Source organism: Capricornis sumatraensis, chromosome 7 (assembly GCF_032405125.1).
Source record: "Capricornis sumatraensis isolate serow.1 chromosome 7, serow.2, whole genome shotgun sequence".
Classification (NCBI taxonomy): domain Eukaryota; kingdom Metazoa; phylum Chordata; class Mammalia; order Artiodactyla; family Bovidae; genus Capricornis; species Capricornis sumatraensis.
Window position 1 is genome coordinate 91,048,677 of NC_091075.1, and position 23,684 is coordinate 91,072,360.

Consider the following 23,684-nt stretch of genomic DNA (forward strand, 5'->3'; position numbering starts at 1 on the left):
ATGAAGACTGTTAGATCCATATCTTTTCTTATTTTCTTCAGCTACATTAAGTGTCAGACTCTTCAGAGAAGTTTACTAGATGCAGGTAGGGAATTCTGTTTATAACCTATACATCCTTGTGCCAGGAGGTGAAACATCATGACAAAACTTCATAGATTGAAAAAAAGAATTAATATATTGGGGAAACACAAGCAGAAAACACACACGGGGAAACACATACATTTTACTTCCAGTCTAGACGAGAGAATGATATATTTTGAACTTGCATTTAAAATTGGATAAATTATTTTAGATTGAGCAATAGTGTTTATAGACTAATATCATGAGCTACATTATTCAGCACCTACTATGTGCCAGCCACTGTGCTCATTGCTTCACATATAGGCTTTCATTTAATCCTAACCACTATCCAGTGTAGTAAAAGTGATTAACATTTGATTGATAAAGACACAAAAACCCTGAGTGCTTAAGTTAGTTTCTCAAGGCCATATTCAGTATCGAGCTAGAGGCCGAACTCAGAATAACTGTCTCCAAAGCCTCTCCTTGTTAATATTGCTAATGGTATGGTTTCTTTATTAAATAGATAGTGGCTAAACTCTTTAGACTTAGCTACTGAACAATTTCAAACTCTTCAGAAGCTGTTGGTATAAGAAGGAAGACATGTTTTCAATAGAGAGCATGTGTATGTGTACACGGTGAGTGAAAGTGATGAAGATGTTGAGTGAATCCTAGTTGTATAAGATATTGTCTTTGCCACATTAAGACTAGCAAAGTAGTAATGTTTATATTGTTGTTCCTAATGCCAGCATTTGATTTTCTTAGTGTTCTTTGGGTGAGCTAGTAACTTCTAGTAAGTTATTTAATTAAAAAGTCAAGTTTAGTTAACTCAGAAGTGTCAATACAGATATGTGTAACATTTGTTGGCCAATGACAGATAAGAATATATATTTGACAGATTTCAACTACATGATGTTTTGGACTAGAAATAAATCATTCACAGAATACAGCTTAAATACAAAAAATGTTCTCAGTTGCTCAGTCATGTCCAACTCTTCGTGGCCCCATGGACTGAAGCCCGCCAGAATCCTTTGCTCAAGGGATTCTCCAGGCAAGAATACCAGAGTGGGTTGCCATGCCCTCCTCCAGGGGATCTTCCTGACCCAGGGATTGACCCACGTCTCTTACATCTCCTGAATTGCAGGCAGATTCTTCACTGCCAGAGACACCTGGGAAGCCCAAATACAAGAAAATATATATTCTTATAAAATTTATCCTGATTTATGATGTAAACAAAAACAGATCTGGAAATTTATGAGTGAATAAATGTAGGTTTGAATTGTAAAAAGGGGATTTCAACTTGGAAAATTTCCTCTTTTGCAAATAAAAATCTCATTTTCTTTTTCCAGCCATGCAGCAAATAAATGGCCAGAATTATCTAGAGGAGAACTTAAAAGCTGTGTGAGTTTTATTATCAAATTTTTTAATTGAAATTTACATTCATATTATTTTGTAGGGGAGTAGGGCAGTGATATAACAAGACTGATGGAGGAAAGGGGTTTGATTGGCTTCAACATTCACACAAGTGTTCTGTTTCAGCACTAACATTATGATTGCACAGTTTCTTCAGAAACTGACTTATGAAGAAGTACAAATCATAGTTCAAGAGTTGCTAGATCTCGCAGAAAAATGCAAGAGCCTCAAGTCACATGAATTACCATCAGAATCCTGTCACCAGTTGGTAGGTGAATCATGTTCTGCCTTTTCCTCTCTATTTTAAAAAAAACAAAACAAAAACTAAATTGCAAGTGAAAGATGTTGCTATGGGATGGGTTGATTGAATAATCAAGCAAGCGATTTTAAAGCAAAATGTGTACATGAGTCACACTCAAGATATAATCTTTGCAGGTTTATGAACCTACAGTATATTAAGCTCATATCTAGGAGATCACATTCTGAGAACCAAAGGCTTGAGAAAATGAATTATACCATAGAATGTCAGCTTGTTCATCTAAGTTGATTGCTCTTTCTCTGTCACGAGACTACTATTGTCTGACATCTCATATGAAGATTCCTGGGAAATTAAAATACTGATTTAAAAAAGTGTCTAAGAGAATATAAAAAAGAAGAAGAAAGTGAATATTATTCTAGGTTTTTTTCCCACCTAGTAGAAAATCTTGAAAATTACTATTGTCTGTTATAAAGTGTATATCTTGTGATTATAAAAATTCTTTTTTGTTAAACTCTTTATTGAATTTGTTGCCATATTGCTTTTGTTGTTTATGTTCTGGTTTTTTGGCTGTGAGGTATATGCGATCTTAACTCCCTGGCCAGGAATTGAACCCATACCCCATGCATTGGAAGGTGAGGTTTTAACCACTGGACTACCAGAGAAGTCCCAAAAATTATTGATAAACATATCAACATAGTCTTATAATCTACATATTTTTGAATCAATTATTCTCATATCAACAATTTAAATACAAATAGTTTTCTTTATTTGTAGGTTTTTTCCACTCTATCTTCTTGGGCTAAAACCTATCTATTTTTTATTAGAATCTAAGTAGTCGTAGGAAAGGGTTTCTCAGGTAGTGCTAGTAGTGAGAGAACCTCCTGCCAGTGCACCAGACATGAGTTCAATCCCTGGGTCAGGAAGATTCCCTGGGGGAGGGCATGGCAACCCACTCCAGTATTCTTGCCTGGAGAATCCCATGGACAGAGGAGCCTGGAGGGCTACAGTCCAAGGGTTTGCAGAGTTGGACACGACTGAAGCGACTTAGCAGGGCATGCACACAGTCATAGAAAAATCATTAGCCTTATTAGAAACACACTTTACATGAAATACTTCTGCACTTATTGTACAGTGATTTCTTCTTATTTCCACTTCAAGAGATGACCTTTTTCTGACTTTATCCCCTAAATCTGGAATGTCATTTGAGGTTTACAGCATCCCACACATTTACTGCCATCCAAAGGCATTTGAAAACTGAATCATTACATTTCTGTTAGAATATTTGACACTGAATACGCATTGCCTTAGAGCTCAATTTTTAAAATAAGTCCCCATGGAAACCAACTAAAAGCCATCACGAAACAAGGAAAGCAAGCCATCACATATTTCTTGGTGGATAATTCTTATTAAAAATTCCTTGATTTCTTTAGGCCCTGGCCATTTTGGCTTATGCTTATTTTAATACCTCTCAGCTGTATGAAAATGAAACACTTATATAAGTAGGGAGAGAACGATAAATTCTATTTGGCCAATGTCTAGCACATGAGACTTAACAATCTTTTAAAAGACTTTTGCTCAAAAGAGCTATGTCCAAGGACTATTGGATACAGAGTATAAGGTTATACACTCAGTTGCCTTTTCTTTATAATTCCTGAACTTTTTTATGGTTAGGAGTATGGACCATATGTGCCTTCCCTCATGTTATTATTTCCTTCTACAGATGACTACCTTCCTAGAGCATATTTGCTATAATGAAGGAATGGCTGACAAGCGTGTATTTTCTGACTGTTGCAATATAAATAAGACAGCAAGACACAAGTGTTTCCTATTACACAAAAAGGATGATGCAGGTTTCAGTGAAATATTCCGGATTTCAAATCCCGAGCAGATCTGTGAGATGGACAAAGAGAATCAAGTGCCAGTGAAAGACCAGTAAGTCACCTTTCCTTGCCAGGTCTTTGAAAAAGTATTTTCTAATTTTGAAGAGAGATTTTTAGATAAAGCCTCTGAGTACACAATGCTTTATTATATAAAAATAAAGTAAAAATTTGAGCTACAATTTATTTTTTTCCTTCAGAATGACAATGGTCTTAGCGAACCCTGGAGGGCATGAAAATGCCTGTCATCAAACACTAAAAATGACTAGGATCTGTAAAGGACCCATCTCCTTAAGGGTTGGATTGGTCAGACCAGTAGCAAATGATCTTGAAAACTATGGTCTAGTAGGCAAAGCATAACAGGCAGAGTATTGGAAACAGAGTGCAGGTAACAGCTTAGGCAAGGGGCCAGTACAGGTTCACCAAGGTATAACAGGAGGGATATGTGACAGGCATAGACTCTGTCACTGGGAACCTAGGAATAAACAATAACGATAGATTGGACAGAGATCAGTTTCTACTCAAGAACTCTGATTCTATAATTCTTGCCTACAGTGGATAGCATTATAGCCCATGGGTAGGTGTGCTCATATTTTGGTTTCTTAGTTAGCATAGATGTCTATCTTTAGAGACTTACAAGCAAGTAGCTGGGGCTCAGACGCAGGAAACCAATACCGAGAGACAAAAATGACAGGAGAAGTGCAAAGCTTCAGTTCTCAAGGAATGCAGTTCTGGTCATTTGGTCAAGACAGACAGACACCAGGAATAAAGGAAGGAACTGAGTGCTGGATATAGTGCAAGAAGCATGGTGCTGATTCTATCATTCATAATTTCGGATTTTAGAAATTAAACTCTACACCAGAAATGAATGAATAGACCTGGTGACTTGATGCTGAACAATGTAAACATCTTTAATTCAACCATCCAGAGGCAGAAATCCCCCATGAGTTACTGAGCCTTCAAGAAGAACTTAAATGGCCCAGTCACTTAGGGTGAAAGGACTAAGGGACAGCGGGTTGGACAGGTTCTTACTTGCCTAACATGAGCGGTAACCAAATAAGAAACTAAATATGAGCTTGGTTAGCTATTTACTAGCCATTCGAGGTGAGAGTTATAAAATCAGGTTTGGGTTGAACATTCAGAGATTATAAAACCTAACTAACACTCAGGCAGTGAATCTAATCTCTTCTTGAACATTTACAATTAAATCAGTTACTGTTGTTTAGCCAATAAGTCGTGTCTGACTCTTGGCAACACCATGGCCTGTAGCCCTCTAGACTCCTCTGTCCATGGGATTTTCCAGGCAAGAGTACTGGAGTGAGTTGCCATTTCCTTCTCCAAAGTCAGTATTGCGGAGTTATTTCATATGCTGATTTAACTTAAATGCGTGCTGCTGCTAAGTCGCTTCAGTCGTGTCTACAGCTATACATATTCAAGGGAAAATAATTTTCTGATTACTTGCTTTATATTATAAGCCAACAACTTTATTTCTCAAAGAAACAGTAACTTATATCAAAGCTGGAGAAAAGTCAGCTATTATGGTCTTATCAAAAGATAGTGTATTGGACATGTATACCTTCTTGTACATTTGGATTATGTAAGAAGTTTTCAAAAACAGTTGTGATCATGGTAAAATTTTATTATATATCTTACTTTAGTACCCAACTTCCAACTAAGTATGACTCTGTGTTACTTTACAATGGGACTTTCTATTATATTTTTAAGTGGTTCTGATTATTAGAAAGTTTTTTCCTCATACGAAGTTCAACTTTGCCTTTGGAGGTTTGTACTGAAAATTCTTGAAAGGAACTAAGTTCAGTTCAGTTCAGTCGCTCAGTCGTGTCCGACTCTTTGCAACCCCATGATTCGAAGCATGCCAGGCCACCCTGTCCATCACCAACTCCTGGAGTTTACTCAAACTCATGTCCATCGAGTTGGCGATGCCATCCAACCATCTCATCCTCTGTCGTCCGCCTCTCCTCCTGCCCCCAATCCCTCCCAGCATCAGTCTTTTCCAATGAGACAACTCTTCGCATGATGTGGCCAAAGTACTGGAGTTTCAGCTTTAACATCAGTACTTCCAAAGAACACCCAGGACTGATCTCCTTCAGAATGGACTGGTTGAATCTCCTTGCAGTCCAAGGGACTCTCAAGAGTCTTCTCCAACACCACAGTTCAAAAGCATCACTTCTTCAGTGCTCAGCTTTCTTCACAGTCCAACTCTCACATACATACATGACCAATGGAAAAACCATAGCCTTGACTAGATGAACCTTTGTTGGCAAAGTAATGTCTCTGCTTTTGAATATGCTATCTAGGTTGGTCATAACTTTCCTTCCAAGGAGTAAGTGTCTTTTAATTTTATGGCTGCAATCACCATCTGCAGTGATTTTGGGAGCCCCAAAAAATAAAGTCTGACGCTGTTTCCACTGTTTCCCCATCTATTTCCCATGAAGTGATTGGACCAGATGCCATGATCTTTGTTTTCTGAATGTTGAGCTTTAAGCCAGCTTTTTCACTCTCCTCTTTCACTTTCATCAAGAGGCTTTTTAGCTCCTCTTCACTTTCTGCCGTAAGGGTGGTATCATCTGCATATCTGAAGTTATTGATATTTCTCCCAGAAATCTTGATTCCAGCCTGTGCTTCTTCCAGCCCAGCATTTCTCATGATGTACTCTGCATAGAAGTTAAATAAGCAGGGTGACAATATACAGCCTTGACATACTCCTTTACCTATTTGGAACCAGTCTGTTGTTCCATGTCCAGTTCTAACTGTTGCTTCCTGACCTGCATACAGATTTCTCAGGAGGCAGGTTAGGTGGTCTGGTATTCCCATCTCTTTCAGAATTTTCCACAGTTGATTGTGATCCACATAGTCAAAGGCTTTGGCATAGTTAATAAAGCAGAAATAGATGTTTTTCTGGAACCCTCTTGCTTTTTCCATGATCCAGCGGATGTTGGGAATTTGATCTCTGGTTCCTCTGCCTTTTCTAAAACTAGCTTGAACATCTGGAAGTTTACAGTTCACGTATTGCTGAAGCCTGGCTTGGAGAATTTTGAGCATTACTTAACTAGTGTGTGAGATGAGTGCAATTGTAAGGTAGTTTGAGCATTCTTTGGCATTGACTTTCTTTGGGATTGGAATGAAAATTGACCTTTTCCAGTCCTGTGGCCACTGCTGAGTTTTCCAAAATTTGCTGGCATATTGAGTGCAGCACTTTCATAGCATCATCTTTTAGGATTTGAAATAGCTCAGCTGGAATGCCATCACCGCCACTAGCTTTTTTCATAGTGATGCTTTCTAAGGCCCACTTGACTTCACATTCCAGGATGTCTGGTTCTAGGTGAGTGATCACAACATCGTGATTATCTGGGTCATGAAGATCTTTCTTAGTTTAGCTTAGTACCCAATAGAAAGCAAAGATACTGAATGACTCTACTGAGATTTCCTATTGGCCAAGAATTTTGCCTTTTTTTGAGAGGCAGTTATATCTTAATAATATAAATTCTGCTTTATTTCCCCCTACAAGTTATGTTTAAGAAACCTTGCTGAATTGAAACAAGTCTGTTGATTGAACTTTCAAGAGTAAGTAGGTTGAGTCTGGGCTGAAGGTTGTGGGGAGAACACCATTTTTTCTCCTTTCGCTTAAGGTGTTGTTTAGTTGCTAAATTGTGAATGACTCTTTTGTGACTCCATAGGCTGAACCTCACCAGGCTCCTCTGTCCATGGGATTTCTCAGACAAGAATACTGGAGTGGGTAGCCATTCCCCTCTCTAGGGGATCTTCCTGACCCAGTGATCAAACTCACATCCCCTACATTGTAGGCAGATTCTTTATCACTGAGCCACCTGGGAAGCCCCCTTTGAATATACTATCCCTGAAAGTAAATAAAGCCTGACTATACTTTCATTTTGGCTTTTGTCTTAATTAGCTGCTCTGGCACTTGGCCTCTCGGCCTTCTCCAGCTCAGCTCAGCTCAGCTCCTGACAACTTTCCTTTAAGAAGTAACTCAGAAATGAAAGTTGCTTCTATTTTGGAGCTATACCACCTGGAGCATGTGTTTCAAAGTTTACTTCAAAAAAGAAAAAGAACAAAGAACTGTGCAAAGTAATTAACAGCCAAGCCTAGAAGTGGTATATGGCATGTTTATTCAATTGATTAGAACTCAGTTACATGTTCTCACCTAACTGCAAGGGAGGCTTGAGAAGAAACTTTCCTGTGATTATAAGAGAAAATGGATTTGTTTAAGCCTTAAGCCAGTTTTTGTCTGCAATATCAACCTTCATTGGGTATTTGTGTGTGGGAGGAGGGGTGGGGAGTAAGTAATTTGAGCAAGCTTTTGGAATAGTGTGAGGAGATATGATGATAAGTGAAAGGCAGGCCTGGTGCCCAGGCTCCACAGTGAGTGTAAAGGATGAATTTGAGAGGGACTTCCCTGATGGTCTGGGGTTTCCAGGTGGTGCTAGAGGTAAAGAACCTGCCTGCCAATGCAGAAGATATGAGACATGGGTTCTGTCCCTGGGTCTGGAAGATTCCCTGGAGAAGCGCATGGCAACCCACTCCAGTGTTCTTGCCTGGAGAATCCCATGGACAGAGGAGCCTGGTGGGCTACAGTCCATAGGGATGCAGAGTCGGACACGACTGAAGTGGCTTAGCAAGCACACAAGCACTATGTGGTGATTGGCTTGACAGCATTATTAACTCGGTGGACATGTTTTGAGTAAACTCCAGGAGATAGTGGAGGGCAGAGGAGCCTGGCATGCTATAATTCATGAGGTCCCAAAGAGTTGGACCTGACTTAGCAACTGAACAGTGACAACAATCACAATAAAAACTGTGATTTCTTTGATAAAGTTTCCCATTCTACATGAGACTTCCAGGATGATCTGAGTTCTTGTGTTACAAATATTTCTACTTAGCAAGAACTTAGAAAAACACTATCTGAAGCTCTGGCTTCAACCAAACACAAGAGGTACAGATTTTTAAAATGTGAATTCTCCCAAATTTAGAGCTTTATTCCATTTTAAAAACCAACCACTCATTAAAATAGCATGAGTTGATGCTAGGGAAGAGAATAGGTCTTATCCACCTCCTGGACTGTCAGATGTCACTAACTGTAACATTATTAACAGTGACTAATTAAATTACCTGGATTAATTCATTATTATTCTGATTTGGCTTTCAATAAAAAACCTTTATATCTTAAAAAAAAAAAAAAAGACTCTGAACTCCCAATGCAGTGGGCACTGGTTCGATTCCTGTTGGGGAACTAAGATCCCACATTTTACAAAATGTGACCTAAAAAATGTAAGAAAAAAGAGAAAAGAATGAATTTGAGAAGCAAATTAATATTCAGATTTAGTCATAAACCCAAATATTGAGTGACACACCTTGGAGGACAATGGCATAAACTTTTGTAGTCTAGAAAGAACTTACAGATGATCTTGAAAGATTCCTCTTCATCCACCAATAACTTCTAAATTTAGTTCCCCTTTACCAGCTGTACTATCCTCCATTTACAATAACTTTCTACTTTTACTACTTATATAAAAATGAACACTTTTAATTAGTGATTTCCTTTTCTCACTGGTCCAGAAGATACAGTGGATTACTTCTTGGGCACTGTCTAACCTCACAATGACCTGTCTGTTGTGAACCTTTGATACATTTAAGTGTAGTGGTATCCCATTTATGTTACCATGAAATTCTAGAAGTTTCAGGTCAACTAAGCTAAATGAATCATAAGTTTTTAAGAAACAGTGTCAGAACATGTTCTTGAATTCCAAATTATATTATTCCATAATAATTCCATTACTATGACTTTGTATTTGTCAAATTATAGGTACATTTATGAAACTTCTAGGAAGCACCCATTCGTGTATGGACCCACTATTTTAACCATGTCTGTTTGCTATGAAACAGCTGTTCAGTCATGTTGCCAAGAAGAAAATAAGGCTGAATGCTTCCAGACAAAGGTAAACTATTTTTTATCAACTGTTATGTAGGAACTTGTTATGCGAAGTGTGGACTGTAGACCAGCAGCGTATGAATCACCTTGCAGCTTGTTAAAGATGCAGAATGAAGCTCTTCTCCAGACCTGCTCAATAAGACATCATTTTAACAAGATACTCAGGCCATTCATATAGTCCTCAAAATTTGAGAAGCATGATCCAGCACAAATATCACTTCATAATACATATTTAATACTTCAATTATTATTTCTGCATAGCAAAACACCCCAACATCTCTTTTTTCTCATATTACCTTATTTAATAATTAATTAAATGGTGTCATTGACTTGGCTGGTTTGGACTTCCTCACAGTGTGGCAGCCCAAGGGCAGCTGGACTGCTAACATATGGCCAGAGTCTCAAGAATGAGTATTCTTATGGATAAAGCAGAAGTTGTATGGCCTTTTATGACCAAGCCTCAAGATTTACCTTTATTAAACTCTATTGGCTGAAATACTACAAAACTTTGAAGGAGAAAGTAAATACACTGTAACAAAAGCTTGTTGTAAGAGGAACATGAGCTAGAAGACTTTATTTTAGCTAACCCTGGAAAATACCATTAGCCACACATTTAATTTTAACCATATGGCCTTTTTTCCTTAGTTGAATAGACATAAATAAGTGATTAGTTCCATGATAAAAGAACTTTTTAATGTATGCTCATTAAAGGTTCTCTGGATACCAACATAAAATAACTGTCTCAAGAAGGCACACTGGATGGATTTTTCAAAGGTCGCGCTGAAATGAATAGTAGTTTGATAATCAATGCAGTAACACTGTTTTCTTGCTGTGTTCTTTGATCTCTTCAATGAGCATTTCTCTCATAATCCTCTCAACCCCTATTTCTCTACTCCTTTAACTATGTTTCTCCTATTGAGCTCCTCATCTTCTACCTTGTGTAAGAAATTAAATGATGTAGCTAAAGAGTCTCTAGCATATACTAAGTATGCAATAATCATAGTTATCTTTAAAGCTACACACACACACACACAGACACACACACACACGTATATTTCTTATCTCTCTTCCATTCTTCCCCTGGAACTGGAGTTAACTCCAGTTCCTTCAGAAGCAAATTCTGAATCCTAAGCAGCACAGTTTTTTTTTTTTTCTCTCCTTTTGGTTTCATATTATTAAAAACAACAAAAGCAAGTGATTGTGTAGACTTATGTTTCATTATCAGGCATTTTGGAAGAATGAACTTTTTCATGACTGTTAGTTTTTCCAGCTAATTTGTTACAAAGTTTTCTTAATTTTAACCCTTTTCAGAGGAAATTTTTCCTTAATGTATAATATGCCCCTATAATTTTTAAAAATTTTTATTGGCATATAGTTGATTTATAATGTTATGTTACTTTCTGCTGTATAGCAAAGTTAACTAGTTATACATATACAAAGACCAACTCTTTTTTTAGATTTTACCCCCATAAAAGTCTTTATTTATTTATTTATTTCAATTAATTAATTAATTACTTTAAATTTTAATTTTTACTTTATTTTACTTTACAATACTGTATTGGTTTTGCCATACATTGACATGAATCCACCACGGGTGTACATGCGTTCCCAAACATGAACCCCCCTCCCACCTCCCTCCCCATAACATCTCTCTGGGTCATCACCGTGCACCAGCCCCAAGCATGCTGTATCCTGCATCGGACATAGACTGGCGATTCGATTCTTGCATAATAGTATACATGTTTCAATGCCATTCTCCCAAATCATCCCACCCTCTCCCTCTCCCTCTGAGTCCAAAAGTTCTTTATACACATCTGTGTCTTTTTTGCTGTTTTGCATACAGGGTCGTCATTGCCATCTTTCTAAATTCCATATATATGTTTTAGTATACTGTATTGGTGTTTTTCTTTCTGGCTTACTTCACTCTGTATAATTGGCTCCAGTTTCATCCATCTCATCAGAACTGATTCAAATGTATTCTTTTAAAAGGCTGAGTAATACTCCATTGTGTATATGTACCACCGCTTTCTTATCCATTCATCTGCTGATGGACATCTAGGTTGTTTCCATGTCCTGGCTATTATAAACAGTGCTGCGATGAACATTGGGGTACATGTGTCTCTTTCAATTCTGGTTTCCTTGGTATGTATGCCCAGCAGTGGGATTGCGTGGTCATAAGGCAGTTCTATTTGCAATTTTTAAAGGAATCTCCACACTGTTCTCCATAGTGGCTGTACTAGTTTGCATTCCCACCAACAGTGTAGGAGGGTTCCCTTTTCTCCACACCCTCTCCAGCATTTACTGCTTGCAGATTTTTGGATCGCGGACATTCTGACTGGTGTGAAGTGGTACCTCATTGTGGTTTTGATTTCCATTTCTCTAATAATGAGTGATGTTGAGCATCTTTTCATGTGTTTGTTAGCCATCCGTATGTCTTCTTTGGAGAAATGTCTATTTAGTTCTTTGGCCCAGTTTTTGATTGGGTCGTTTATTTTTCTGGACTTGAGCTGCATAAGTTGCTTGTATATTTTTGAGGTTAGTTGTTTGTCAGTTGCTTCATTTGCTATTATTTTCTCCCATTCAGAAGGCTGTCTTTTCACCTTGCTTATATTTTCCTTTGTTGTGCAGAAGCTTTTAATTTTAATTAGATCCCATTTGTTTATTTTTGCTTTTATTTCCAGAATTCTGGGAGGTGGATCATAGAGGATCCTGCTGTGATTTATGTCGGAGAGTGTTTTGCCTATGTTCTCCTCTAGGAGTTTTATGGTTTCTGGTCTTACATTTAGATATTTAATCCATTTTGAGTTTATTTTTGTGTGCAGTGTTAGAAAGTGATCTAGTTTCATCCTTTTACAAGTGGTTGACCAGTTTTCCCAGCACCATTTGTTAAAGAGATTGTCTTTACTCCATTGTATATTCTTGCCTCCTTTGTCAAAGATAAGGTGTCCTTATGTGTGTGGATTTATCTCTGGGCTTTCTATTTTGTTCCATTGATCTATATTTCTGTCTCTGTGCCAGTACCATACTGTCTTGATGACTGTGGCTTTGTAGTAGAGCCTGAAGTCAGGCAAGTTGATTCCTCCAGTTCCATTCTTCTTTCTCAAGATTGCTTTGGCTATTCGAGGTATTTTATATTTCCATAAAAGTCTTTAAACGGTATTGAGTGGAGTTCCCTGTGCTATCTATACACTAGGTCCTTATTAGTTATCTAATTTATATATAGTTAAGTTGCTCGCTCAGTCGTGTCCGACTCTGTGACCCTGTGGACTGTAGCCCACCAGGCTCCTCCGTCCATGGGATTCTCCAGGCATGAATATTGGAGTGGGTTGCCATTTCCTTCTCCAGGGAATCTTCCTGACCCAGGGATCAAACCCAGGTCTCCCACATTGCAGGCAGATGCTTTAACCTCTGAGCCACCAGGGAAGTCCAGTTTATATATAGCAGTGTGTCTACTTTGCCAACAAAGGTCAGTCTAGTCAAGGCTATGGTTTTTCCTGTGGTCATGTATGGATGTGAGAGTTGGACAGTGAAGAAAGCTGAGCACCGAAGAATTGATGCTTTTGAACTGTGGTGTTGGAGAAGACTCTTGAGAGTCCCTTGGACTGCAAGGAGATCCAACCAGTCCATTCTGAAGGAGATCAGCCCTGGGATTTCTTTGGAAGGAATGATGCTAAAGCTGAAACTCCAGTTCTTTGGCCACCTCATGTGAAGAGTTGACTCATCAGAAAAGACTCTGATGCTGGGAGGGATTGGGGGCAGGAGGAGAAGGGGACGACAGAGGATGAGATGGCTGGATGGCATCACCGACTCGATGGCCGTGAATCTGAGTGAACTTCGGGAGTTGGTGATGAACAGGGAGGCCTGGCGTGCTGCGATTCATGGGGTCGAAAAGAGTCGGACAAGACTGGGCGACTGAACTGAACTGAGTGTTTATATGTCAGTCCCAATCTCCCAATAAATATATCCCTCCCTTCTACTTTCCCTGTTGGTAGCCATAAGTTTTTTTTCTATATCTGTGACTCTATTTCTGTTTTATAAATAAATTCATTTGTACCACTAATTTAGATTACACATATAAGCGATGTCGTATGTTCGTCTTTCTCTGTCTGACTTGACTTCACTTTGTACAACAATCTCTAGGTCCAGCTATGTGTCCCTATAATGTTAAGCATGCTGCTGCTGCTGCTACTAAATAAGCAGGTGCTTTTGAATTAGTTAAGTTCTTTTCTCCTCTCCCTTGCTCTATGATGGTTACAGTCCTGCTTGCCTCCAGAATGTCTGTTCCCAGGAGTTCTTAGTCCTTACCCAGAGAAGACTGCATAGTCAATCGTGTTAAAGTGATGTCTGTGATCACAGAATGTGCTTTATGAGTTAAGCTTTCACAGACTCTTTTGTGAAGAAGAGAATAACCTTATTTGTATTGATTTCAAAGAAGTGTAACACAACAAAATAAAAATAAAATAATAATTATATTTATAATTAGTTATAAAGTATAAATATTATCTTAGTGTCAGATTTGTGATTTGAGTAATGCCTCTGTATGAATTTTTAAATTTGTTCTTTAAAGAAGCATTGTAAGATATTGATACCCGAAGTAAAATTAAGATATGGTCAATATAATGTTTTAAGTCAATATATAGAGCTATTCTGAAATTTTAAATGTTACTTATATTCTCACCACACAGAGATACTAATTTCAGTATATTTATTTTTATTCATTCACAGGTTTTATTTTGTACATTCTTGTGACCAAATTGAATATATAGTTTTTAATAGAAACTTAAACATATGTACTTTACATTAAAAGTGTACATCTTTTCAAAAACAATGTGCCATTATTCACTTAGGCATCTCTATTCTTTTGAGACATTTTTGTCTCCAAAATTTTGCTACCATAGCAAGGCATACATGTTCTTTTTGCATAATTATATTTTTGTTTATTCAGAGACATTTATTTGGAATAGAGTTTCAAAAGTCAAAATTCTGAGTTAAAGAATATGAAGCTTTGGGGGGACTCCATTAATTTATATTGCAAAACTGGAGTGTATATTATAGATAAGCATTTAAAGACATGTTCACCATGACAGGGCTAGTAACTTGAATAAAACTGAAATACAACTGTAAGACATTATTGAAATTTATTCTGTCAGCTCTCTGGATTCTTGTTTGTTCACAGTCTTGTTCTCATTTATACATCAAATGTCTAAGTTAAGGGACAAGCGATCTCTGGAGAAGTGAGTGCTATTTTGTAAAAAACAAATAAACCCAAAAAACAACAGAAAAACAAAACTTTCACCAAATCATGCTTTTATGTTTGGTCTTATAGGTAAGGCAATAAAAACTTTCTAATTTTGAGAAGATACATGATTTTTTTTTTCTCTTCTTTACTAACCATGAGGTGAACTTTTTCAGTTATTACCATAGTTCTTTGATGAGTCATTTTTCTAATTACAGCTGGAACCCATCAGAAAGTACGTTAGAGAAATATCTTTGAGGCATCACCATTTATGTGAAATTGGGATTAAATTCAACCACAGAGTAGCAACAGCTGTGTAAGTCACCTACTTAGATTTGTGGACTTTGCTGCTTTGGATCACCCTCTGATTGAACTCATTGAAAAATCATCTATCTTTTGTTCACTAATGTCTCTCAGCACAAACCGGGTTCTTCTCTCTACAGGTGTGCTACTCGGCTATTCAACAGGGCACCCTGGGCTATGCTTCACATTGCACAGTCCTCGTCTCCACTCACCGTCTCCTATCTTAATATCTTCCCGCAGCTCAAATTTTTAAGGCTCTTTTCCAGTGTACAAAAGATTCTCTATATTCAGATTCATACCCTTAGTTGTTCTGTATGGTTAAGGCTGGAGGACAAAAGGTATTTTTCTCTTGGAAGATAAGAAAGATTTTGGCTCTAATGTCACAGAATACAGGAAAATTGAGTGGTGTTTTTAGGGTGGGGATAGAGGAGTGTGGAGTGGGAGGAGAATTTGATGTCACTCAACATGTCTCTTTCTTGGCCCAGATTTTGTTTCTGTTTACCCCTGAATGCATGCATCTTCCTTATATCACCTTCTTACCCATTTTAGGACAATATCACATTGCCTGGAAGCTCAGTTCTTCTTATAAGGCAAGCCTATTTTTCATGGTTCAGTGGTAAAGAATCCTCCTGCCAAGGAGGAGATGAGGTTTGCTCTCTGGGTCAGGAAGGAATGGCAACTCACTCCAGTATTCTTGCCTGGAAATCCCATGGACAGAAGGACCTGGCAAGCTACAGTCCATGGTCACAAAAGAATTGGACATAGCTTAGTGACTAAAGAACAACAGAACAAAAAAAATTTCAGGGATGTTGTTCAGTTGTCAACAGAGAGGGGCAAGGGAGAACCAAACCTTTTATAATTAATGTCTTTATGGAAAAGAATTTTATTTGGAAATAGGTCAGATAAATTCTCAAAGTACTTGTCCAAGCAACTCAACTTCTTTAAGCAATAATCTGAATAATGACAATGACCATTTATGAACTGAATAATTTTCATTTTGTGACTTAGATTTTTGTATGGCTCTGGATTCTGTCACTGAAGAAATAGAAAACATAATATGCAACTATCTTCATCCTACATTTATAAATGTAGTTCTATTCTTTTGATCACTCATTGAACTAGGACTAATTTTAGAAAGAATTGAATCCAAAAATTTAAAAATGCACTTTTCTCCCCCCAGGGAATTCGTTCTGTTGACTAAAAAGCAACCTAAAGCTAATTTTTCTGAAATTGCCAAGCTGTCCATGGATATTAAAAATTTGCATCAGATCTGCTGTGAAGGAAATGCAGTAGGGTGTGTACTTGGCAGGGTAAGATTTTCTCTTTCCTGAAAACTCATCTCAAATTTAAAAATATTTGTATTTCTTAAATAAATATTATAAATATATATATATAATATATACCATATAAATATGGTATATACTAAAGCTAAAAGAGTAATTATTACTTCTTAATATTACCAGTAGAATGATGTCTCCTCTCCTTTCTCTTCTCATGCAACATTTTTTTCTTTCTTTCTCTCTCCCTCCCTCCCTCACCCTTCTTCCCTCCTTTTCCCTCCTTTCTCAACCTGTCTTACTTTACTTTATTATTTTATTCTTAAATTTTATTCTTAAATTTTTAGAGTTGACTGTTAATTTCCTCCCAAATTGTGATTGTATTTCATTCATCTTTGAATCTCTAGCAAATCCTATAATTGCAAACTATACCTTCAGGCCATACCAGCCTGGAGGGAAGAAGAAACCACCAAAACAGAGATATGGCAACAAGGGGCAAGGGCTGGGGCATGGGCAAAATAGAATTTATCTGTCCCAGATTCAAATATAAAGTCTCAAAACCCCAGAGAAGGAATATATTGTAGCTGTTAAAAACCCAATAAGGGTTTAGTAAATTACAATCGTATACAAGTCATGTTCCTATCCATTCTGCAAGTTTGAAAACTAATAGTTTTCATCACAATTAAAAAATAAAGCAGAAGCAAAGTAAGAATAACATGATTTCAGAGAGAAATCCTTTTCTCTTAAGAGCAGTAAGCTCTACCTCCAACCATTTTAGTCTCATTACACAACAGATTCCTGGGTTGTTCAATGGGGAAAGAATATGCCTGCAATGCAGGAGATGAAGATGTGGGTCCAATCCCTGGGGCAGGAAGATTTCTCTGGAGGAGGGCATGGCAACCCACTCTAGTCTTCTAGGCTGGATAATTCCATGGACAGAGGAGCCTGGTGGGTTATAGTCTATGGGGTCGCAGAGAGGCTGACACAACTGAAGCACACAGGCACACAACAGATTAAGGGATGTGGGTAACAAGTGTAGTTAAAATAGAAAAATCATTGACTAGAACACTCAACAGAATCCCTAGAATTCTTAGTCCTCAAATATTTACTTTGCCAGAACAGAGAGTTGGGCTAAGGCCACAGCTTTTCCTTGGCAGCTGTTGCAGTTGGCCGTTGCTTGCTGAGGTCAGTGCCATGTCATCTTGACCAGTTGTAAAGGCGGTGGCTGCCACTGCGAATTCCATCCTGGAGACAGGCAATGTGAAGTTGTTCTTTGGAGTAGTTTCTGTATGGCAAGAATCTCAACTGATACTGGAAGGAATACTGTCCTGCACACTTAGAAGTCCTGCTGGCTCTTCAGGATAGGCTCTCAGACTTCTATCTGCATGAAGTTTATGTGAATTTGCAGGGAAATTACAGGGAACTTTGACTTCCTTGGTGGCTCAGATAGTAAAGCATCTGTCTACAATGCGGGAGACCCGGGTTTGATCCCTGGGTCGGGAAGATCCCCTGGAGAAGGAAATGACAATCCACTCCAGTACTATTGCCTGGAAAATCCCATGGACAGAGGAACCTGGTAGGCTACAGTCCATGGGGTCGCAAAGAGTCGGACACGACTGAGCAACTTCACTTTCACTTTCACTTTGAGGACTATCCATGGTTGTTAAAACAAGACAAAATTGCTTAAGTCCTTTAACACATAAACAATACCTATTCCAAATTGGTAACTCAAGAACAGCTTCCATTATAGTCTATATTGTGATAGACATGGGATTCCCTCATAGCTCTGTCAGTAAAGAATCCGCCTGCAATGCCAGAGACCTGGGTTCAATTCCTGGGTTGGAAAGATACCCTGGAGAAAGAAATGGGTTCCTTCTCCCAGTCCAGTACTCTTGCCTGGGAAATCCCATGGACAGAGGCGCCTAGTGGGCAACAGTTAATGGGATCACAAGAGTCAGACATGACTTAGTGACTAAACCATTGAAACCACGTGACAGATGTGCTAGAACGTTCTCCAGTTATTTAATAGTATTGGCTAGTATTCTAACCAATATAAAATAACTATGGGTACTTCTGGCATTCTTGCCATATTCCAGACTATAAAGGTAACAGGTTTAGAGTTATTGGCTTTATAAAGAAATTGTTTACATGTAATTTTTCATCCCTTTTTAGAGGTCATTTTGCTTTGTTTCAGTTAGGGTGGATTCTGAACATTAGCAAATATTCTTTTATCTCCTAGAGATGATCATTTGATTTATATTGTTTGACTTATCCATTAGTGAATTATCTTAAAAGATTTATTAATTTTTGCCCATCTTTACATTGCTCAAGTCAATCTCATTTTACTCTGTCTCTAGCCTTTCTCTCTCTCTCTGCCTTTCTCTATGAATATTATACATATATAAGTCAAAGTTTTGCACTTATGTTTAGATATGAACTGGATTTGGAACTGTCTTTTTTGGCACATACTTAATCTGGTTTTGGTGTCCAGTTATGCTCATTTCTAAGAAATGGATTAGAATTTTTTTCCTTTTGAATTCTCTGAAATAAATATTACTGTAACATATCTATTTTGCGAGGGTTTGTCTGTGAAGCTGGAACAGGGATGGAGGTATAACCTGGTGTACAGCTTCTCCATTTCTTCTGTTATGGATTCATTTAAATGTGTTCTCAGCTAATCTTTGGGAGAAGGCAATGGCACCCCACTCCAGTACTCTTGCCTGGAAAATCCCATGGATGGAGGAGCCTGGTAGGCTGCAGTCCATGGGGTCGCTAAGAGTCGGGCACGACTGAGCAACTTCACTTTCACTTTTCACTTTCATGCATTGGAGAAGGAAATGGCAACCCACTCCAGTGGAAAATCTCAGGGACGGGGGAGCCTGATGGGCTGCTGTCCATGGGGTCGCCCAGAGTCGGGCACGACTGAAGCGACTTAGCAGCAGCAGCTAATCTTCATTATTCATGAATTCTGTCCTTGTGAATTCACCTACATGCCGAAATTTTTTTGTAACCCCAAAATTAATACTCACAACACTCTGTGGTCATTCCCAGAAACTTATGCATGTTCAAAGCAGTGGAAATTTAAGTTGTCTGATGCACAAGTTTCCAGCTGCAATAGAACAAGGCGATGCTCTCCGCCTTCCCACTGTAGCTCTCGTTCCGTAAAGAAATGTTCATTTAATGCCATGTTTTCTGCATTTCTGCATTTTTTGTTGACAATTTAGCAGTTTAAAATGGCCCTGTATATAACACTGAAGAATTGCCCAGTGTTCCTAAGCACAAGAAGCTGTGTTGTGCCTTGAAGAAGGACTATATATTTTAGACAAGCTTTGTTCATGCATGAGTAACAGTGTTAGCGGCTGTGAGTTCAATGTAAATAAATTGCCAATACTCAGTAGTCCCCCTTACTTCCTGCCTTGCTTCCTAAGGTTTCAGTTAACCATAGTCAAATTCCATCTGAAAATAGTAAACAGAAAAGCCCAGAAATAAACGATTCCTAAGATTTAAATTGTGCACCATTCTGATCAGCAAGATGAAATCTTGTGCCGTCTTGTTCCATCGCATCTGGGATGTGACTCATCTCTTTGTCTAGCGTTTCCTGTGGATTAGTCATGATAGTCATATAGGTCACCAGATTGGCTGCCCTGGGATCACGGTGATTGGGTTCAAGTCACAAACTGACCTCAGTGCATAAGCGTGGCGATGCTGGCCAAACAGAAGCTATAAAGTGCATCCTTTAAGGGGAAAGGTGAAAGCTCTCCTAATAGGGAAAGGAAAAAAAATCATATGCTGAGGTCACCAAGATCCATGGTAAGAACAAATCTTTTCTCTATAAAATTGTGAAGAAGGAAAAATAAATTCGTGTTAGTTTTGTCACACATCAAACTGCCAAAGTTTCGGCTACAGTACATGATAAGTGCTTAGTTAGTTAAGATAGAAAAGGCATTAAAATTGCACAATTAGGTATTTTGAGAGAGACCACATTCACATAACTTTTATTACATTATATTGCTACAATTTTATTATGTTACTTTTGTTAATTTCTCACTGTGCCTAATTTATAAATTAAACTTTATCATATGTGTGCATGTACAGGAAAAAATATAGAAGGTTTGGTACTACCTGTAGTTTTAGGCATCCACTAGGGGATCTTGGAATGTCTCCCCTGCAGTAAACAGGGGTGGGAGGACTACTGTATATTAAATAAGGAGTTTTTAAACAGAAACATACACAAAACAAGGGTTATGTCTTGATTTGTTGATGAACATGTGGTCAGAGTTAGAAACTTTATCCTCTATTTCCTCTAGGGCAGATGATTCAATATTCGCGAATTCAGTGTTTATAACTACTGTGAATAATGAGACTCAGCTATCCTTATTTATGTCAGGGCTCGAAATATACGCTTTCCTTTAAAACTTCTCCTTCACTAGTATTTTCTCATTTAGAAATAGAGTTCTGCCTGACAATATTATTATTGGACAACTAAAAACATCAATTGTGTAACTATACCTCCTTATCCCTTTCATTAATCAGTTTTGCAAAAGGATTGTTTAATTTCTTATTCTTTCCCAAGATAGTGTTCTTGGAAAATGGAGTAAGACTACTCCAGTCTTACAAATAGGTGGAGCCTAGTCAGAAGTGATTTATGTCATTTCTTTTGTTGTTGTTTTTCAGTTGCTAAGTCATGTCCAGCTCTTTGCAACCCCATGGACTGCAGCATGCAAAGCTCCTCTGTTCTTCACCAGCTCTTGGAGTTTGCTCAAATTGATGTCTTGAGTCACTGATGCCATCTAACTATCTCATCTTCTGCTGCCCCCTTCTCCTTTTGCCTTCAATCTTTCACAGCATCAGAGGCTTTACCAGTGCGTCTTTTCCAATGCCATTTCTCGGCCGGGCCTACAAAATCTCCTGGCCAAAACACTCCCAATCTGAGGGCAATGTTAGAATCTATAGGTGGGTGATCACAGAGCCTTTGCCAGCCTTGTTGCTAGAACTACTGCCCACAGGCCCAATGCCTCCCCTTTCAACAGGACTTTATTGAAACAGATTTGGTCCTAGTAAGCCACTGAAGGCAGCCTTGTCTCCAAACTAATGTAGACATTCTCCCTATTGATCTCAACCTGACCCCATAATGCAGCTTCTACTTACCACTCTCAGATCTAGACTTTCAGTACATTCTCCTTCTCTCCTGATCTCTTGATCTTTATGTCAACTAAATATTCCCAGTAAGTTCGAAATATCCTAATCTATCATTTCCCAAGTATGTCATGGTCTTCACCTCTAAGACTCTTTATAGATCAATATGAATACATCTAGTATGCTTTTTCCTCTCCATTTGTTTCCAACTAACTTATATTTGTCATTCAAGACTGAAATCATTCATCTTATCTAGTTGGGATTGCAATCTCTCTTTTCTCATCCAAAGTATAATATACATATTTCTCTAACAATTTATTTTATAATGCATTATTTTGTTGTTTAATTATTTAAACTCTCCAACTAGACCTGTGAGTTCCTTAAGTGTAGCGATTAGTTTGTTCATATACACACGTACTAATTTGCGTGTGTGTGTGTGTGTGTGTGTTCAGTTCAGTCACTCAGTTGTGTCCGACTCTTTGCAACCCCATGGACTGCATCACTTCAGGCTTCCTTGTCTATCACCAACCCCTGGAGCCTACTCAAACTCATGTCCATTGCGTTGGTGATGCCATTCAACCATCTCATCCTCTTTCATCCCCTTCTCCTCCCACCTTCAATCATTCCCAGCATCAGGGTCTTTTCCAATGAGTCAGTTCTTCGCATCAGGTGGCCAAAGTATTTCAGTTCCAATATCAGTCCTTCCAATGAATATTCAGGATTGATTTCCTTTGGGATGGACTGGTTGGATCTCCTTGCAATCCAAGGGACTCTCAAGAGTCTTCTCCAACACCACAATTCAAAAGCATCTGTTCTTCGGTGCTCAACTCTCAAATCTCTCAACTCTCAAATCCATACATGACTACTGAGAGTCCAGCTCTCAAATACATACATGACTACTGGAAAAACCATGGCCTTGACTAGACAGACCTTTGCTGGTAAAGTAATGTCTCTGCTTTTGAATATGCCGTCTAGGTTGGTTATAGCTTTTCTTCCAAGGAGCAAGCATCTTCTAATTTCATGGCTGAAGTTACCATCTGCAGTGATTTTGGAGCCCCAAAAAATAAAGTCTGTCACTGTCTCCACTGTTTCCCCATCTATTTGCTAAGAAGTGATGGGACTGGGTGCCATGATCTTAGTTTTCTGAATGTTGAGTTTTAAGCCAGCTTTTTCATTCTTCTCTTTCACTTTCATCAAGAGGCTCTTTAGTTCTTCTTCACTTTCTGCCATAAGGGTGGTGTCATCCACATATCTGAGGTTTTTGATATTTCTCCCGGCAAGTCTGGCATTTTGAATGATGTTCTCTGCATATAAGTTAAATAAGCAGGGTGACAATATACAGCCTTGATGTACTCCTTTCCCTATTTGGAACCAGTCTGTTGTTCCATGTCCAGTTCTAACTGTTGCTTCTTGACTTGCATGCAGATTTCTCAGGAGGCACATCAGGTGGTCTGGTATTCCCATTTCTTGAAGAATTTTCCACAGTTTATTGTGATCCACACAGTCAAAGGCTTTGGCATAGTCAATAGGGCAAAAGTAGTTTTTCTGGAACTCTCTTGCTTTTTCGATGATCCAGCAGATGTTGACAATTTGATCTCTGGTTCCTCTGCCTTTTCTAAATTCAGCTTGAACAGCTGGAAGTTCACGGTTCATGTATTGCTGAAGCCTGGCTTGAAGAATTTTGAGCATTACTTTAACTAGAGTGTGAAATGAGTGGAATTGTGCGGTAGTTTGAACATTCTTTGGCATTACCTTTCTTTGAGTTTGGAATGAAAATTGACCTTTTCCAGTCCTGTGGCCACTGCTGAGTTTTACAGATTTGTTGGCATATTGAGTGTGGCACTTTGACAGCATCATCTTTTAAGATTTGAAATAACTCAACCATCACCTCCACTAGCTTTGCTCATAGCGATGCTTCCTAAGGCCCACTTGACTTCACATTCCAGGATGTCTGACTCTAGGTGAGTGATCACACCATCATGGTTATCTGGGTCATGAAGATCTTTTTTGTATAGTTCTTCTGTGTATTCTTGCCATCAGGAAGATTCCCTGGAGAAGGGAATGTCTACCCCTCTCCAGTATTCTTGCCTGGAGAATTCCATGAACAGAGGAGCCTGGTGGCCTATAGTCAATGGGGTGGCAAAGAGTTGGGCACAAC

General features: G+C 38.4%; 1 protein-coding gene across 1 annotated transcript in view; it reads left to right on the forward strand.

Moving 5' to 3' along the window:
• LOC138081853 (alpha-fetoprotein-like) overlaps positions 1–23,684 on the forward strand; it is a 47,948-nt gene continuing 24,264 nt past the window's right edge. The window contains exons 1-7 of the mRNA XM_068974967.1: positions 1–85; positions 1,407–1,458; positions 1,597–1,738; positions 3,450–3,661; positions 9,449–9,581; positions 15,029–15,126; positions 16,294–16,423. Of these exons, the coding sequence (XP_068831068.1) occupies positions 1–85; positions 1,407–1,458; positions 1,597–1,738; positions 3,450–3,661; positions 9,449–9,581; positions 15,029–15,126; positions 16,294–16,423 (852 nt within the window). The remainder of the gene's footprint in view (positions 86–1,406; positions 1,459–1,596; positions 1,739–3,449; positions 3,662–9,448; positions 9,582–15,028; positions 15,127–16,293; positions 16,424–23,684) is intronic.